Source organism: Puma concolor, chromosome B3 (assembly GCF_028749965.1).
Source record: "Puma concolor isolate L17-30 chromosome B3, mPumCon1.1.hap2, whole genome shotgun sequence".
Taxonomy (NCBI): Eukaryota; Metazoa; Chordata; class Mammalia; order Carnivora; family Felidae; genus Puma; species Puma concolor.
This window is the reverse complement of record NC_141672.1, coordinates 2,024,172-2,043,508: the sequence shown is the minus strand read 5'-3', so window position 1 is coordinate 2,043,508 and position 19,337 is coordinate 2,024,172. Positions and strand designations below refer to the sequence as shown.

General features: G+C 60.0%; 1 protein-coding gene across 1 annotated transcript; it reads left to right on the top strand.

Annotated features, from left to right (window-relative positions):
- Nucleotides 1-13,158: 13,158 nt before the first annotated feature.
- Nucleotides 13,159-19,034, top strand: PLD4 (phospholipase D family member 4; the record flags this gene model as incomplete). The annotated part of the gene is made up of 9 exons (XM_086708635.1): nt 13,159-13,352; nt 13,730-13,913; nt 14,055-14,175; nt 14,561-14,688; nt 15,268-15,468; nt 16,029-16,168; nt 16,310-16,475; nt 16,564-16,660; nt 17,196-19,034. Coding segments are annotated over 9 exons (1,434 nt in total), but the record flags the coding sequence as incomplete, so codon positions are not given.
- Between the last annotated feature and the right edge of the window lie 303 nt (nt 19,035-19,337).

Here is a 19,337-nt window from a genome sequence, read left to right as displayed (position 1 = left end):
ATGTGATAAGAACCCCAAGGCAGGCGCAAACGAAGGTGATCACCAAAGCGCATCGCAAGTCAACAGCTGAGACTCAGTGACAGGGAAGGACTGAGAAGCAGGCAGTGACTCGTTCTGGAAAGGCAGGACTACGAAGACAGTAAGAGGCTCCGTGGTTTCCGGGGGGCTGGAGCTGCGGAGGGAGGGACCGGGCGCGGCCAGTGCAGGCCCCGATAGCAGATGGGTACATGTCGTTGTACCCTGGCCCAGACCCAGGGCGTGTGCGCGGACTGAGCCCTCCTGTAAACACAGGCCCCGGCGATGATGACAGGTCACCGTAGCTTCCTCCAGGGCACTCACGTCCCACTGTGGTGGGGACGCCGACGGCACAGGGGGCTTGCGTAGTGCAGGTGGGAAATCACTGTCCTCTCCCCACTGTTTTACCGTGAGCCTAACATTGCTCAAAAAAGTAAAGTCTATAAAAAATTAAATTTTAAGAGATTTATTACAGGGGCACTCGGGGGGCTCAGTCAGTTAAGCGTCCGTCTTCAGTTCAGGTCATGATCTCATGGTTCGTGGGTTCGAGCCCCGAATTGGGCTCTGGGGGGACAGCGCAGAGCCTTCTCGGGATTCTCTCTCTCCCTCCCTCCGTCCCTCCCCCCACCCCCACTTTGTCTCTCTCTAAAAAAACAAACTTAAAATCACTTAAAAAAAAGATGTATGACATGTAGAGGAACAAAGATAAGGATCTCATCAGACTTCTAATCCAAATGTCAAAGGTACAACATAACATCTAGAAGGTGAAATAAAATTGTGACTTTGGGGTTACAAAGATTTCTTAAATAGGACACAAGAATCAGTAGCTACAGGAAGTTTTTTAAAAAATACTTATTTATTAGTTTTGAGAGAGACAGCGCAAGCAGCAGAGGGGCAGAGAGGGAGACGGAGAGAGAGAGAGTCCTAAGCAGGTTCCGCTCTGCCAGCGCAAAGCCTAACGTAGGGCTCGATCCCATGAACCGTGAGACCATGACCTGAGCAGAAATCAAGGGTCAGACACTTACCTGACTAAGCCCCCCAGGCGCCACCCCCCAAGGGAAGTTTTTCTTAAACTGGGCTAGCTCAGCTAAGAACACTTATTCATCCAAAGATCCCTCTAAGTGTGAAAAGGAACGATATTACCTATAACGAGATTCAGCAAGTAATCCGTATCCAAAATACATGGGTCCTATAAGTAGAGAGAACAAGACAGACAACGCAATAAAAAATGGTCAAAAGAGCTGAGCGGGTGCTGTACGTGAGGAGCTCAGGGGGTCGGAGAACTGTGTGAAAAGAGGTGCCACCTTGTCTGTCATCAGAGAAGCGCAAGGTAAAGCCATGATGAGACAGCACAGCACGACCAGCAGAGCTGAAGCGAGGGTCCCTGTCAAGGCTGGGGAGAGTGGAACAGCTTGACAATCTTGGAAAAAACTCAGCACTAGTTACTAAAGCCACCCAATGCCTACCCATGACCCAGCAACTCTCCTGGGTCTACACCCAAGGGAAACAGTGCGGTGATCCCCAAAAGACATCATGAGAACGCCCACAGCAGCCTCACTCATAAGCAGCTAAAAGCGACCTCCGTGGCCATCAGGAATGGAATGGATCTAACTTCTGGTATGTTCACGCACTGAATAGTACACCGTGACGAAACGGAACCTCACACGTTGTGATGAATCCGCCACACAACCAAGACAAAGGAAGCCAGGTGCCAAATCTATGCGCTGTGTCGTTTTGAAAATAAGGAAAACTAAGCCATGGCCGTGGAAGTCAACACCAGTACTCTTGGAGGGAGGTATTGGCCAAGGAGGGCTTGAGGTAACGTCCTCTGTCCTGATTTCTGTGGTGGTTACACAGGTGCATGTATACAAAAAAACCCATTGAGTTGCGCACCTGAATATCTATGCCCTCCACACGGGTACCTTATACTGCAATAAGGATTCAAAAAACTGATGATGGAAAGTGAATATATTGACACAAAATTGCTCATAATATTTGCTTGTCATCTTTTTAGGGTCTGAGGGTCTGTTTCTGTGCTTTTTCATTTTCACCCCAAATAGTGGTGATTCACACCTTCTCTCTCTCTTGCTCAGTCTTGCTGGGGTCTACCCACTTTATTTTTCTTTCTGTAGAGCCAACTGCTTGGGTGGGTTCGTCAATTTTCTCTATGATACATTTGTTTTTTGTTGCATCAATTTTGCTCTTATTCTGTATTTTATGCTTATTGTTAGTTTTCCCTTCTCTTCCCTATTTTAAGCTTTCTTTCCTCCCCTTTCCTTTCTTTCTTTTTTTTTTCAACGTTTATTTATTTTTGGGACAGAGAGAGAGCATGAACAGGGGAGGGGCAGAGAGAGAGGGAGACACAGAATTGGAAGCAGGCTCCAGGCTCTGAGCCATCAGCCCAGAGCCCGACGCGGGGCTCGAACTCACGGACCGCGAGATCATGACCTGGCTGAAGTCGGACGCTTAACCGACTGCGCCACCCAGGTGCCCCATCTTTCTTTATTTTGTGAGATGGATCATCATTGATTTTCAGCTTTCCTTCTTTTCCGATATATGGATTTCAGGCTACAAATTTCCTTCAAAAGACAACTTTAGCTGATCCCGTGAAGTTGGATATATTGTATTTTCATTGTCATTTGGGTGAAACAATTTTTAGTGTTCATTAAGATTTCTTCCTTGGCCCGTGAGTTATTCAGATATGTGTTGCTAAATTATCAAACATTTGAGGATTTTCCATTATTCTTTTGTAATTGATTTCTAGCCTATTTCCACTGTGGTCTGAATATATATTTTGAATTATTTCGATCATTGGAAAGGTATAGAGTATGTTTTTTCGTCCAGAATATGGACAGTTGTGATAAATGTTTCATGCGCCTTTGAAAAGAATATATATACTTCCATATATTTTCCGTCTTTTATCAGTTTGATCAGCTTTATTTTCAAATATATCCATTAATGTTTTGTCTGCTTATTTCACCAGTTGCTCCAAGGGCTGTGTTATAGTCTGCCGTTGTGATTGTGGATTTATCTATTTCTCCTTTCAGTGCCATCAGTATTTCTTTATGTGTTTTGAAGCTATGTTATTAGTTGCGTACAATTTAGTTGCTATATTCCTGGTTGATGAGTCCTTTTATCATCATGAAGTCTTCTTTATCCCGAGTTATTTTTCTTGCCTTAAAGTCTACTTGGTATGATATCCGTATATCTAGCTTTTCTCTGGTTGGTGTTATCATAACATCCTTTTTCATCCTTTTATTTAAACTTTTGTAGATTTTGTTTTACAAAACTCAGTCTGACAATATCTATTTTTCAGTTGGAGTGTTTTTAGTAGATTCCTGGCAATTACCAACATATTTAACTTTAAATCTGCTATATTATATCTATTATTCCATTTTTCTTCCCTTTTTGTGTTAGGATTAATCAAGTATTCTTTTCCTTCTCCTTCTCCTCCTCCTCCCTCTCCCTCCTTTCCTCCTCCTCCTCTTCTTCTTCCCCATTTGCTTGTTTCCCCATTTGCTTGTTAGTAATACTTTCGTTATACTCTTAGTAGGTACCCAAACAATTATAAAACCCACCTTTCACTTATTATGGTCTAATGTGAATTGTTCTTTTTACTGCTTCCTGGCAATTACAAAATAATTCACAACTCTAAAATTCAATTATAAAGTTTATCTTTCACTTATTAGGACCCAGTGTGAGCTTGCAGTTTTGCTACTTCCTAGACCACATACAGACCTTCCAGCTCTTCAAATCCGTCTGCCTCTCCCACCTATGTGCTGTTACGAGCAGGCATTTTAACTCCGCAGATATTATAAACCCTACAATGAATTGTCTTATTGATTTCTGCAGTCAACATGCCCTGAAGGTACTGACATATTTGCACTCTTCTTTTCAGCCGGCATTTCCAGGTTTCCACCTGGGGTCATTTTCCAATAGACCGTCACTGAGACTTTTGGTTTTGGTATACAGGTTTGCTGTGACGAAATCTCTCTACTTCTCGAGTGGGGAGTGTTTGGAAATGTTTTTATTTTGCCTTTTCCTTTCACTTGGCACATTGATATAATATTCCAAGTTGGCAGTTACCTTTCTCTGGCACTTAAAATACACCGTTCCGTCGTCTTCTGGATTTCCTTACTTGCGTGGAGAGGTCAAACGCGTTACTGCTGCCTTTCTAGATGGTGTCTTCTTTTCTGGCCGTTTTAGGTTTTCTCTTTCGTTTTAGTTTTTCGGTGGTTTTCCTACAATCAGGAGCATCTCTGCGCTCCTCTGTGTTGAGGTGTGTGGCACTTCTTGAACTGGCCTTTCACCAGTTTGGGGAGAGCCTCAGCCATCCCTCTTCAGATATAATTCTGCCCCAATTTCCCAATTCCCCTTGCTCGGACTCAGTTTATACATGCGTTAAACCTGTGTGCGTGTCCTGTGTGTCTGTCATGCTCTTTCCCGCATTTTCTATGCATTTTTCCTCCTTGTGTTCATCTTTTATTGTGTCTACGTCACAGCTCGCTAGGCCTCCTGCACTTCTGTCCTGGCTGTGAACCCATACGTTGCACTTTTTACTGTGGTTATTTCATTTTTAATTCTAGAATTTCTTTGATTTAAAAAGAACGTCTCCTTTCTCCAAGTGAAAATTTCCATCTTGCCATTTGTTGTTCTGAACATGTTAATCACAGCTGTTGCCAAACTTGTTTGATATCTCCAATACTTGACCCCTGCTTCTCCTCTTGGCTCGATGTGCTGCTGTCTGGGTGACTCTTTTTTTTTAAGTTTAAGTTTATTTATTTAAAAAAATTTTTTTTAATGTTTTTTAATTTATTTCTGAAGGAGAGAGAGAGCATGAGAGGGGAAGGGGCAGAGAGAGAGGGAGACACAGAACCCGAAGCAGGCTCCAGGCTCCGAGCTGTCAGCACAGAGCCCGACGCGGGGCTTGAACCCACGAGCTGTGAGATCATGACCTGAGCCAAAGTTGGATGCCCAACAGACTGAACCACCCAGGCGCCCTTTAAGTTTCTTTATTTTAAGTAATCTCCACACCCAGTGTGGGGCTCATACTCATGACCCCGAGGTTAAGAGTCACACATTCCTCTGACTGAGCCAGCCCGGTGTCCCTTGATGTCTGGTGACCCTTTTTTGTTTGTTTCTGAGAGAGAAAGAGAGAGAGAGAGAGAGAGAGAGAGAGAGAGAATGAGAATCCCAAGCAGGCTTTAAGCTCAACACCGAGCCAGATATGGGGCTTGATCTCACGACCATGAGATTATGACCTGAGCTGAAATCAAGTCAGATACCTAATTGACTGAGCCAGAAACCCCCAGGGACTCTGAATTTAAAGTGACAGACATTGTGAACGGGGACAAAAAGAGATCCTGTGGATGAGGTTACACTTATCAGAGAGGATCACCCCCAGAGAGGGACGGATCCCTTCAATCCACTCAGGGACTGAGGTGTAGACAAGCCTTGTTCTACCTCCTGTCTGCCCGTCCTTCCGGGGCTCTGCTCTCCTGGAGTCCCCAGGAGTCCCACCTGTGAGGCGCATGACGTCACCAGCGCCCTCCTCCTCTGAAGGTCGCCCTGAGCTCAACTCCGCGTCCCCGGAGCGGTAATGTTCCGGAGCCCCCCTGTGCTCGTGTCCCGTGCAGCACACGAGTCAGCAGGTGCCTCAGGAGGAAAACCGGCCCGGAGGGTCTGCTCCTCTTTCTCTGGAGGATCTGGACCCTCAGTCCTGGAGGCCCCGGCATTGCTGGACCGCGGTGTTTCCCCCCTGGCTTGGCGAGTCTGCCCGACCCATTCTGCCTTCCTACCCGGCTTCTCAGCCCCTCACGCTTTCTGCTTCCCCTCTGACGACCAGAACATCTAGAACCGTGAGCTGAACGTAAAATCGGAACCGGACGCAAAGCTGAGATTTTAAGAAGGAAAGGGAAACCCCGCGTACCAGGAGTCCAGGGGGAACTGGAAGCTGGACGGTCAGGGAGCACCGCAGGGCCTCTGGGGGCAGCCGCGGGCCCAGAACCGCCCGTCGGGGCCGGGCACGCAGGCTCGGCAGACCAGGGCTTGTGCCCAGGAAGAGCAGCGGTGACATCAAGACCCCCGCTCCGAGCTGAGGGCCCCCAAGTCTGCACGCGCAGGGGAAGGGTCAGGAAATCTCTCCCGGGGCCCAGCGAGAGGCCAGGGAGGCACATCGGCTCCGGGCTGTGGGCGGATGGAAGAAAAGGCTGCGGCAAGAAACGGAAGCCCGAGAGAACGCTGAGTGGCCGGTCACAGAGCTGGAGACGCGACTCGGCTGGCGGGCGGGGTGGCGGCTGGAAACCGGCCCGATGCCACCGCGGAGGTGGAGACGCGCGGTGCGGGCGGGAGGCTCGGCGCTCACGGAACGCGAGCGCCACAATGCGAGGGCGCAGACAGTGGGCGACGGCTGAGAACCTTCCAGAAATGACCACGGCACGCATCGTCCGGTTTCAGAGGCCCGAGCCCCACGGCGGACGGATGCGAACCAACCTAACCGGGCCGCGCCGGGCCGCAGGACGGGAGGCCAAAGACGCAGGGACGGCCTTCGAAGCGACGCGGAGGGGAGGGGAGCCGACGCGCCGTGGGGGGCAGCAAAACGGAACCGCGTCTCCCTCCCGGGAGCCGACCCTACCCGCCCCCGACGCGGGTCTCCGGGCCTCCAGAACAGAGGCGATCGGTGCTGCCGTGGCAGCCGCCCGGCGCCCAGCAAACCGGTAAACGCGTTCCTTCTGCACACGCGGTGTCTGCGAACGGGGTGAGGAGAGAAGCCTGCCCTAGCGGCACCCTCGGACCATTCCAGAAGACCACAGACAAGGAGGGCTTTTGCCATGTTTGTTCGTTTTTGAGAGACAGAGCACGGGCGGGGGAGGGGCAGAGAGGGAGGGGGAGCCACGGAATCCGAAGCAGGCTCCAGGCTCCGAGCCGTCAGCACCGAGCCCGACGCGGGCCCGAACCCACGAACCGTGAGATCGTGACCTGAGCCGAAGTCGGAGGCTCAATCGACTGAGCCCCCCAGGCGCCCCTGCTCTGTTACTCGTAGGACGCAGATCTGAAATACAAGAACATGCACCAGCCTAAGGTAGAAGGATATTTTTAAAAAGCCAGGCCAATATTAATCAGGACAGAGCTGGCATAGCTAAGTTAAAATCGGACAACATAGATTTTCAGACGGAATCCGTTATTCGGGAAAGTGCGAGCAGTACGTGGTGACAGGTGGCCCAGTCGGGGACGTAGTCACCTGAAGTACAGCCTTCGCTGCGGGAAGCAACAGTCCACGTGGGAATCTCCGTGGCCCCGCGCCACAGACTGTTAAGAAATGATGCGTAATATTTGAACAGTGCGTCCACGAGCCCCACAAAGACGGATGTAGACCCCAGGCCCTCCCCAGCGGAGGCCGCGTTCTCAGCAGAGACAGCCACAGCACACGCGTGAGCACGAGGTTAAGGACCCAGTGCCGCCCGGGCCTTGTTTTCTGGCCCCAGCGCTAGGAGGCTGCAAATCAGCGACAGAAGGAGCTTCACATGACACTTGGGAATCTGAAACCAAATTTCTTTTTTTTTTTTAAGATTTTATTAAAAAAAATTTTTTTTAATGTTTATTTATTTTTGAGACAGAGAGAGAAAGAGCATGAACGGGGGAGGGTCAGAGAGAGAGGGAGACACAGAATCTGAAACAGGCTCCAGGCTCTGAGCGGTCAGCACAGAGCCCGACGCGGGGCTCAAACTCACGGACAGTGAGATCGTGACCTGAGCCGAAGTCGGACGCTTAACCGACTGAGCCACCCAGGCGCCCCTAAGATTTTATTTTTAAATAATCTCTACACCCAGTGTGGGGCTTGAACTCACAACCCAGGGATCAAGAGTCGCACGCCGTGCCGACTGACCCAGCCAGGTGCCCCTAAACCAGATTTCCAGATCATTCATGAGTGACAGAAAAATAAAACACTCAGAGATAAATATTGGTGGTGCCACATAGGGGATGGTGGGACACAGCGAAAGCAGAATTCTGCAGAAAACGGATCCCTTAGGGGCGCCTGGGTGGCTCAGTCGGTTGAGCGTCTGACTTCGGCTCAGGTCGTGATCTCACGGGTCGTGTGTTCGAGCCCCACATCGGGCTCTGTGCCGACGGCTCAGAGCCTGGAGCCTGCTTCGGAGTCTGTGTCTCCCTGTCTCTCGGCCCCTCCCCTGCTCATGCTCTGTCTCTCTCTGTCTCTCAATAATAAATAAACATTTAAAAAAAATAAAAAAGAAAACAAGAAAACAGATCCCTTAAACAGTTGTAGCAGCAAAGAGAGCTGGGGATTAAGGAGTCAAACATCCAGCTTAAGACAGAAAAATAACCACGGAAATATGTACTATATGACAGGAGGCAGAAGGATGCATGCAATAAAAGGTGAAATCGTAATAGAAACAAAAAATATAAAAGTGGATTTCTTGAAAAAATATTAATAAAATAGCCAGAATTCTGACAAGATCTCCCAAGGGGGAGAAAAGATAGGAGGCATAAAGGCCAGTGTGTGGAAGGAAGAGGGGGTGTCCCCGTGGGCGTGCGGGACGGATGCGGCGAGGAGGGTGGTGTTATCCATAGCCTTTGTCCGTACGACTCGTAAGAGCGCACAAAGAGACACGTTCCTACAAAAGTATCATTTGCCAAATGTGACTCTCAGAGAAACAGAAAGCCTGAACGGTCCTGTAACCGCTAGAGAAACTGGATTAATGGTTGACCACCTTCCCACAAAGATGTGAAAAATCACGACAGGTTCCCAGGCTCCCCGCAAATGAAAAGGGGTATTTTAGCCTGTTTTTACAAACTTCGAAATGTAGGGAGAAGGGGAGAAGGGGGTGCGTGCCGAATCCATTCCAGCACTCTGATGTAATTTAAATACGAAAACCAGGCGACGCGGGACGAGAAAGAAGCGTGACGAGTGACGGTCGTGAGCACGGATGGACGAGCTGAAGTCCGTTATCGCCGCAGCCAGTCCGACCGCGCGTGATCGCGGTTCGCATGGGGCTCTCCCAGGAGACCGAGGGAAATTACACCCGAGAAACTCCCTGACCCGCTCCACTAACAGGTTCAGGGAGAGAAACCCGGGTGATGTCAGTAGGTGCGTGCGGAGCGCGAGGCAGTCCCGGCGAAGGGGCGGGACTTGCCCACCAGCCCGGCCGCGCGGAGCGGTGACGTTAGGATTGCTCCTTGGACATCGTGGTAAAGATGTGACAAGCCAAAGCTAATAAATAATCATAGTGACGCTGGTGGGAACCAGCATTTTCCATGTAAGAGGAGAGAGATACAAGGACACACACGGCTGGGGGAGAAAACCTGGCAGTGGACGGGGAGCCTCTGTCCTGGGGGAGCCGCGCGCCCCCACGTCCCCTGCAGCGCTCTTCACGACAGCACACCGCGGCAACACCCTGCGCGTCCACCGGCAGACAAATGCATAAAGGAGACGTGGTGTGGGGGGGCGCCTGAGGGGCCCTGTCGGCCGAGTGCCCGACTCTTGGTTTCGGCTCAGGTCACGATCCCGAGGTTCATGAGATCGAGCCCCGCATCGGGCTCTGTGCTGACAGCACGGAGCCTGCTGGTTCTCTCCCTCCCTCTCTCTCTCTCAAAATAAATAAATAAACTTAAAAAAAAAAGATGTGGTGTGCATTCACAGAGGCAACAGAATATGACTCAGCCATGAAAAAGAAGGAAATCCCACCACCGGTGACCTTGGCTGGGCCTCGCGGGCATCCCGTGACCCGAGGGGAGTCAGGGAAAGACAAACACCGGAGGATCGATCCCTTGGGTGGAGTCTGAGAACACCGGGCTCACAAAAACAGAGACCAGCCCCGGTTGCTACGGGGTGGGGGTGGGGGGGAGCAGCCCCCGTGGGGGGCCATGGGCCACGCTTACAGTCGCCAGGCAGATGGGTCCTGGGATGTGGCGGGCAGCACGGCGAGCACGGCCGCTAAGAGAGTGGGTGTCAGCTCTCGTCACAGCAAAGCACTGACCGCGTGCGGTGGGGGGTGACCCGACCCGCTGGTCACTTTGCAGCGTCTGGAAATATCAATCGTGTTCACCCCGGAAGCTAATACAACGTCACGTGTCAGTTATATTCTCAATAAGACGGGGGAGGGGACATGACAAAACTAAGAAACGAGAGGAGAAAGAAAGAGCCTTGCGATGCCACGGCCGAGCCAGAAAGCTCCTCCCAGAAGGGTCCGCGAAGCCGACGCAGAGGGAGGGGCACCGAGGTCTGCTTGGGTCAAGCCACTGAGGAGCTGGACGTGTGGCCCCAGAGTGTCAGCCCTGGGCTGCTTGCTGGGAGCAGGGCCGAGCGTTTTCCTAGCACAGATTTTGCGTCCCTGGCGGGGGGACCCGCGGCTGCAGCCCCCGCAGCCATCCCTGCCCCCTCCGGCTCGCAGGGGGGAGAAAAGGGGAGGGGGAGGGGCGCGGGGGGATGGGTTTGGGATGGCGTGGGGGGGGGGTGGGCTGGCAGGAGGCCGGGAGGGCAGGAGGGTGGAGCCCCCGAGAGGCTATCGGCGCCCTCAGGACGGAGCCTGCAGAGGGCCCCCGCCCCTCCCCCCTGGAGGACACAGCAGGCGAGCCAGGACACCCTCGCAAGGACACCCTACCTGCTGGCGCCTCGACCTTGCGCTCCCAGCCCCCAGAGCTGTGAGGAGCAGGTGTGTGCTGTTCACCAGCACCCCCCCCCCCCACCCCCCGTCCCGGTCCTCACTGTCTTGTTTGGCAGTCTGAACAGACTAAGAGAAACCAGAACTATGACCCGTTAACATCAAGGAGTCGCTGCTCTTGTGAGGGGCGGCACTCGTGTGGCGATCCTGTGGGGAATCTATTCGTTTCGGTCTTGATACATAAGTGGAAGTGCCCTGTGGGACTTCTGGGATGTCCCTCATGCCCCTAGGACACGGAGGTGATGGCTGAACTCCAGCAGCCTTTGTGGAGCCACGAGGCTGTGGTCACCGCTAGGGAGTGGGAGCTGAGAGCTAGAGGGACCTGGCTCCCAGTGGCCGTGCAGCCCACCCCGTCTCCCGGCCACCAGCCCCTAAACCTGGTTAGTGGGAGAGAGAAGGGGACAATCAGGCCTCCTCGGGTCTCTGTGGCCGGCAGCAAGCCTGACCGATACCCAAGCCTGTGACTAGAGAGTGCCTCCCCCGGGAGGGGCAGATTTTCTCTGGAGGTGAAAGTTCGCAAGCCCTCACCCCCCCCTCCCCCGCCCCCCCGCTGGCTCACCCAGCTCCAGATGTCTGCGGGGGGGTGCAGAGGGAGGTACTCAGGACAAAGAGGAAGTGGCCAGAAGCAGAAGCAGCAGCTACAGAGAGGAGGCAGGTGGGCCGGGGTGGAGGCCGCCGGAACCCGCCCGCCCTCACGGAGCTGGGGGCCCGCAGTCTGCCGCTGGAGCAGGATGAACGCCAAGGCAGGAGCCCCAGGGGTAAGTGCCAGCCGCGCCACGGCCGGGCGGGAGAGCCAGGCGGAGGGCCCTGGAAGCAGGCTGCCAGCAGCCCTGGGCCCGGGGGTCTCCAGGCCCTCCCCACCCCTTCCCCCTCTGGCCTGTGCAGCCGGGAGAAGCAGGGCCTCGGGGCGTCCCGGCCAGCGGGCGGCAGGCCCTCTCCCCTGCCTGGGCCAGGCAGCCTCGTCCCACACTCTGCGCCCTGCAGGGCAGGAAGTCCACGCCTCCAGCCATGACCTCTGACACCTGCAGGGTCCCAGGGCTGCCTGCCGCGGAGCCGGGGGTGCTTGGAGCTGCCCCGCAGGGTCTCCCCGCCCACTGTGCTAGCGGGTCACCCTCTGCCCAGCCCTGGACGTGAGGCCGCCAGTGCTGCAGTGGCCCAGGGCCGCCCTGCGTGGCCGGCCTCCCGGTGTTGTTCCCAGTGGCTGAGAGGAGATGATGTGCTCTGGGCATCAGTGGCCGGGGCGGGGGGTGGGGCGGTGCCTGCGACAGCTCCAAGTCCCGGATGGGGGCCCTAGGGCTCTGAGCTGCCCTCTGCCTGAGACACCTGGGGGACAGGCCCTTTTCCGTGTGGTGCATCCGGGGAGGGTGTGCAGGGATGTCCCTGGTGCCGCCTTGGCCCCGTCCCCAGCCCGGACTTCACACCGACTGCCTCTCCTGAGAGTGAAGGCCTGGTCGCGGACCCGGATCCCCCAGGTTGGGGGGGGTGGGCGGTAGGGGCAGCCCCTGAGCTCAGCTCGGCCAGGTGGAGGGGGCACCTCGACGCCCCGAGCTCCCCTCCGGGGGACTCTGGCAGGCCGCGGTGTCGGACCTCCGTGGCTCTGCCTGAGGCCCTGTTCCGCCCCCTCACGTTCCGGCTCAGGGCAGACACGCCTCGTGCGGCCGACCGCTCCCCACACTGAGGCAGGCCAGGGTACCCCGTGGGGGGCGGCCTTAGAGCGAACCCCAGGCTGGAGTCGGAGGCCGAGCCAGGTTCCTCTGGTCCCGCCCACAGAGCCTGCGCGGCCACTTAACGGTCTGTAAGGGGGGCCCGGCTGAAAGCAGAAGTGACTCCGGGACTCGGCACACATGTGGCTGAAAGGAGGAACCGAGATTCAGACACCGACACCCCGAGAGGGAAACTGAGAGGGGAAAACAGCCTGAGGGCCGGGTCCCAGGCGCAGATGCACACACGCACGCACACGCACACACGCCTGCTTTTCAGCCTCTGCACAGAGACCACCACCTGAAGGCCAGGCCGCCCAGGGGGAGGGCAGCGGGGCGCCGCCTTGCGCAGGAGGGGGGAGGCCTCTGTGGGGGCCCCAGCTGCCCGGGCACCGCGGGGCCATTCCAGGCGGGGCTGGAGCTCCCGGTGACGCCACGGCCCATGGGACGGAGGCCAGTGCGGTGGCACTGGGGGCCCAGGGGAGGGGGCCCTGAAGCCCAGCTGAGCCCCGGGCCAGACCAGCAGGGGGCTCTGCACCTGCGCGCCTCCCTGTGTCCGGGGGGCCTGGGGGACAGCATGGGGTCACAGAGTGCGCCCCAGGCCCCCTGACCCCCGGCACAGTGGGCTTGGGCCCTGCTCACTGCCACCCTCACCAACCCCTTGCCTGTTGGGCCCCACCCCGCCGCGGGCCTGGTCCTCTCGGGGGGGCCCCGTCAGCCCAGGCCATCTGGGGACCCCACAGTGAAGCCCTTCTCCCCTTCAGGTTCCGGGAGCGCTGGCTGTGCTGTGGCTCGGTGCCATGACCCTGGTCTACCTCCTGTGGCAAGGGCACCTGTCCCCCACCTGGGGCCAGCTGCACCCCGAGGAAGGGCCCACCAGGCCCCGGGGCCACGGCTCCAGCCCGGCCCAGGAGCCCCTGCCAGGGGGGGCCCGGCAGCAGCAGCAGGACTCCTGCCGGTGAGTGGGCTTCTCGGCTCCCCACCCCGCCCCCCCGCCCCCGCCCCCTGCCCCGTGGTGGCGCCCCTGCTCCCACCTGCCCGCGCTTCCTGCGCAGCCCAGCCCGCACACTCACCGCCTCCGGTCCAGCCCTTCCCCGGGGCCATCTTGGGCCGCCTCCAAGGGCCTCCGCACCGGTAGGCGGCCCAGACCCAAAGCCCTGCTCAGGCCCACAGCCCTCCAGCGGCTCAGGTGTGCCCCGCCCAGTCTGGTGGCACCCCCTGCACGCACCCTCGGCCTGGGCGGGGCCCCGCGTTGGCAGCGGCCCCTCCGGCGCGGCCGGCCAGCGGGGACGGAGGTAGACGGAGGGGACGCTGGCCCCTGTGCCCCTCCTGCAGGCTTGTCCTTGTGGAAAGCATCCCGCAGGACCTGCCCTCCGCGGCCGGCAGCCCGTCTGCCCAGCCCCTCGCCCAGGCCTGGTCGCAGCTGCTGGATGCCGCCCAGGAGAGCATCCACGTGGCCTCCTTCTACTGGTCCCTCACGGGGCCTGACATCGGGGTCAACGACTCGTCTTCCCGGCCGGTACGACCGGGGCCCGGCCCGCCCCCTCCGGGCACGTGTCTCTGGCTCTGAGCCGTGGGAGTGCAGGGCGGGCTCCTGGGGAAAGGTCTGGGTCCCTCCGGCTCGGCGGGGGTCACCCTCACGGCCGGCCTGGCCCCGCAGGGAGAGGCCCTTCTGAGCAAGCTGCAGCAGCGGCTGGCCAGGAACGTCTCCCTGGCCGTGGCCACCAGCAGCCCGTCGCTGGCCAGGAAGTCCACTGACCTGCGGGTGCTGGCAGCCCAAGGTAGGCGGCCGCCCGGCCTGGGCCTCTGCGCCCAGGGACAAGGGGAGAGGCCGGAAAAGTCCGCCCCTGCTCCCCTCGGTCGCCAGGAGGGCGGGCGGCCAGGGCCGGGGGGTCATTTTCCACGGGGCGGAGCGCGGGGTGAGGGTGGGGCTCGGGCGGGCAGCTCAGCCAGGGAGCAAGCGGCCGTGGGCGCAATCTGTGCAAACCTGGGCTCCGGACTTGGGCTGCCCGGAGGGATCCCGGGCCGGTCAACGCCTCCATTTCCCCACCTGTAAAGTGGGGGCGCTGATGGCATCGGCTGAGGACCGATGTGAGGGTCCACACGTCGACCCGACGTACAGGGCTGAGAGCCAGCCTCGCCACAGCGCCCCGAACTCTCGGCCAGGTGCCCAGGTGCGGTACGTGCCCCTGAGGAAGCTCACCGGTGGTGTCTTGCATTCCAAATTCTGGGTCGTGGACGCACGGCACGTCTACTTGGGCAGTGCCAACATGGACTGGCGCTCCCTGACACAGGTGGGTCCGGAGCCCAGTGCGGGGAGACCACCCGGAGCTTGTCCGCCGCCCACACTCCCGGGGGCTCGGCCTGACGTCCCCTGCAGCTCATCATCAAGCGGGGCCCCGCGGGGAGTCGCCAGAGCCGGGTCGGTAGGCAGGGGCCTCGGCGGCCGCTGACTCACACTGGGCGACACCACGGCGCCCCGGGGAAGGCCGTGCCAGTCACTTACACGGACACCTGCGGACCACGTCGAAACCCAGTGCGAGGACGGGGGCGGCAAGGACAGCTGCGTCTGTGGCCGGACCGTGACGCGAAGAACGATTTTACGCATTTCCTGGTTTTTTTGCGAGACGCGTGTGTCGCTCTGATTACTAGAACCCAGTGCGCGAGAAGAGCCGGGAGCCCTGGGCACCCCCACCTCATCGCCTCCCCCGAGCACGCTGTCCGTCGTGGCTCCTGCGGGTGACGCTGCCTGGACCGGCTGCCAGTGGGGGGGGGGGGGGTGGGGGGGGTGGCTGCGCTCTGCCTGGGGGGCCACACGCGCTCACACGCGCACCTCGGGGCCGCCTCCCGCAGCCGCTGCCCTGTCCCTGCAGGTGAAGGAGCTCGGCGTCATCATCTACAACTGCAGCCGCCTGGCCCGGGACCTGGAGAAGACCTTCCAGACCTACTGGGTGCTGGGGGCGCCGAAGGCCGTCCTCCCCAGAGCCTGGCCTCGGAACCTCTCGTCCCACATCAACCGCTTCCAGCCCCTCCGGGACCGCTTTGAGGGGGTGCCCACCACTGCCTACTTCTCGGTGAGAGGGGCTGAGGAGCCGGCCAGACCCCCAGGGAGGTCTGGGGCAGGTCCTCGGGGCACCGGTCTGGGGGGCCGGGGAGAGGAGGGACCCAGCTGCAGGGGAGGATGCCAGTCATCACCGTCCATGGGAGACAGGCAGCCTGGGAGGTGGCAGGGTGCCCTGGGGTCCTGGGGGCGGGGGCTCCAAGCACACTGCTGGGTGGGCTCGAGGGGCCTCGGCTAGGGACCAGGGAGGGTGGGGGAGGAGGAGACCCAGCATGGAGCCCTGGAAGGCCTGCACGGGTGGGGGGGCGGGGCCCTGTTCCAGGAAGTCGGGCCGACCTGGTCCCGGGTGGGCGGGGGGAGGGGGGGGAGGCCTGCCGGCTTCCAGGCTCTCCCGCCAAGACTGGGGGCCGCCCCGAGTCTCCCCCCCTCTCCAGGCAGCACCTCTCGGTTTCCTCCAGGTTCCCAAACGCTGGGGCGGGGCGGGGGGTGGGGCGCACGCTAGGGTCACAGGTCCAGAAAGCGCGTGGCTCGGGGCCGACCGGCCGTGCCCTCAGGGACCCCCTCCCCGAACAGGCATCGCCTCCTCCGCTCTGCCCGCACGGCCGCACCGGGGACCTGGAGGCGCTGCTGGCGGTGATGGGGGGCGCCCAGGAGTTCATCTACGCCTCGGTGATGGAGTACTTCCCCACCACACGCTTCAGCCGCCCCGCCAGGTGGGTCCGGGTGGGAGCCCGGCGGCCCTGCAGGGTGGAGGCCCCTCCGCTGCCGTTCCCCGTCCCGCGGGGGCCCCTGCCCGCCCGCGGCTGGCAGGCAGGGACCCCGCCGGCCCAAGACCCCGACCCTGCCTCCCCCAGGTACTGGCCGGTGCTGGACACCGCGCTGCGGACAGCGGCCTTCAACAGGGGCGTGCGCGTGCGTCTGCTGGTCAGCTGCTGGCTGCACACAGACCCCAGGATGTTCCCCGGCCTGCGGTCCCTGCAGGCTCTCAGCGACCCCGAGGCCGGCGTCTCCGTGGACGTGGTGGGCACCCACTCCCTGCGCGGGACGGGACGCGGGGGGCGGGGCGGCCCCGCCCCTTCCTGACCCGCCCCCTCTCCGTTCCCCAAAGAAAGTCTTCATTGTGCCTGTGAGGAACCACTCTAACATCCCGTTCAGCAGGGTGAACCACAGCAAGTTCATGGTCACAGAGAAGGTGGCCTACATAGGTGAGCAGCGAGGGCAGTGGGCGGTGGGCTCGGGCCCAGGTGTCCCCGGGCCCTCGAGCCTTTCTGGGTGCCAACTGTACGGGACGCGGGAGCCGCATAAACCCACAGAAGGGGGCCGTGGCCCTCGAGCGTGGCCGGGCCGGGGTGCCGAAGGCGACACTGCCCTTCTGTCCAGCGGGGGCCCCTCAGGGCCGAGGGCTAGGGTGCCCGGCGGGGCTCCGAGGACCAGGCGGCCAGCCCCGCTGCGACCCGGCCCCACGGGCTGGTGGTGAGTCCTGAGCACAGGGTTGTCAGAGCCCTGAGTCCCACCCGTCCCAGGAGGTTGTGGGTGGAGCCTCACACACACACACACACACACACACACACACACACACACGAGGGGCCCTTGCCCCGCCCCCAGCCGCACCTGAGGGGACGCCAGCGGCTGTGCACACCTGTCCCCGAAGCCGTGGCTGAGCCACACGCCTGGGCCAGGCGGCAGAGTCCCTGTGCGAGCCCGGTCGTCAGGGGCTCTTCCCCACCCCACCCCCCACAGGCACCTCCAACTGGTCGGAAGATTACTTCAGCAGCACCTCAGGGGCAGGCCTGGTGGTCAGCCAGAGGGCCTCCCGCGCTCGGCCGGGGGTGCCCACCGTGCAGGAGCAGTTACGGCACCTGTTCGAACGGGACTGGGATTCCCCCTACGCCGTGGGCCTCGACGGACAAGCCCAGGGTCAGGACTGCGCTTGGCAGGGTTGAGGTCCAGCCACACCTGATTCCCCGGCCCCATGGCTCCCGGTGGCCTGTCCCCACCCTCACAAGCCAGGTCCTCAGGGCCAGGACTTCCCAACTCCTAACGGGTGCAAACTGTCTGCCAGCCCTCAGCTCTCTGAGCCATCCCCTGTTAAACCTTGCCTCCTGCAGGGAGCCCTCCGGGATGCTCCCCCCTGATCTGAGAGCCACAGTCCCCACCCACGAGGGGCGTCGCTTCAGGGGCCCCCTGCACCTCCCTGCCTCTCTGTGTGAGTCCCACATGGGCTGCACCCCCTCCCGCTGGCCCCAGGTCGGAGTTCAGCACCCCCGACCCTATGAGGGTCCACACGGCTGCCGTCTGCCCGTGTGCCATGGAGCCGCTGACTCTCGCTGCTGTCCGGTCCCTGCCCACAGGAACCAGGGGACGGGGCAGAGGCAGGCGCCGGGACAGGAGCACCCAGCACTGTGAGGGCGGGCCTCGGAGAGGCGAGGTGGGCGCCTGGGCCCGTGGGGTGGTCCTGGTGCGCAGGGGGTCCAGGACTCCGGGCAGCGTCCAGAGACCCTGGTTTTGCGCAGGGGGCGGGGGCAGGGTGGGGACCTGGATACACGCGGGCTGGAGCCCCCTGTCCTGGGAGCTGCCCTGCAGAGGCGGAGCCCGACACTGCAGAGGCAGGGTCCGAATCCCATGGGACACCTCCCTCGCTCGGCCCCCAGCCCCCTGCTGGACCAGAGGCCTGTCTGCGGGCACCCTGGCCTCCGTCACCTCCTGGCTTCTTGCCAAGGCTTCGGAGCCCACCTGGCCCGTGGAGACCCTGTGGCTGCCCTGGGCTGGCGCTTGGGGCTGGCTCAGTGGTCCAAGGGACACTGGACGCCGAGGGACCTAAGGGAGTGGATAGCAGATCCTCCTCTCCCCACATCTTGGGGCTCCTCCTCCCTGCCTTGCCCGGTCCCCTCTGCCCCGGAGAGAGCCAGACGGGCTGGGGTGGGGCACCTTACGCATCCGCGTCCTCGTCGGTGAAGAGGGTCCCCCAACCCAGCCTGCCTCCCCGCCCAGCCCTGCACGGGTCCGGAGGGGGTGCCTGGGGTAGCCCTGCAAGGTGTCCAGGGCCTCTGGGAGCTGGTCTGCGTGTGGGCCGCACTTGACCCAGCCAAGCCCCAGCGGCTGCCCAGCCTCCCACCCCGGGCTCACGTGCCGCACGGCAGCTCCCCTCGGGAGCAGACACCATCCGAGACCCGCTCTGCTCTCCACGGCTGCCGGTGTGGGTTTGCCCTCTGCTTCCTGTGTGTCTCAGAGCGCGTGGCCTGTCCCCAGGCTCTGTGCCCCAGGCCACGCTGGGATGACGGGTCCAGTGGCCCGGTGGCCATCAGCCAGCGGAAGTGGTGGCCACACCTCGGTGGCAGGCTTGAAGGCCTGCTCCAAAGCAGACCCCACGGGAGACCCAGCTTGACGAGCCTCAAGAGACGCCCCGGGGGGCCTTGATGCGGCTACTTCTGGGGGGGGGGGTGGACACACTCTAAAATGGCCCCCGTGCCCCCACCTCCTGGAACCCACACTCCCGTGTGATCCCCTCCGCTTGGGGGTGCGGAACCCCTGCCTTCGCCTGTAGCCAATAGAATGTGCGGCGGTGGCCGTGCGACGCAAGCTTGTGCCGGCGTCTTGCTGGGAGTCTGTTCCTTGCGGGCGTGAAGAAGCAAACCGCGAGGCCGGGGCGGCAGGGCGCTGACGGTGCCCCGGGCACACGGAGCTGCCCCACTGAACGGTGCCAGCCACGAGAGCCCAGCCCCGGCTCGCAGCCTGTGGGGCCCTGAGCAGAGGACCCAGCTGAGCTGTGCTCGGACCCCCGACCCACAGGGAGGGACCGGGAGGTCTTAAATGCGCATTGTCTTCGGCGGCCCGTCTGTGGGAGCATGGGGACGCGGCCCGGGTGGGTCCACGCGGCATCGA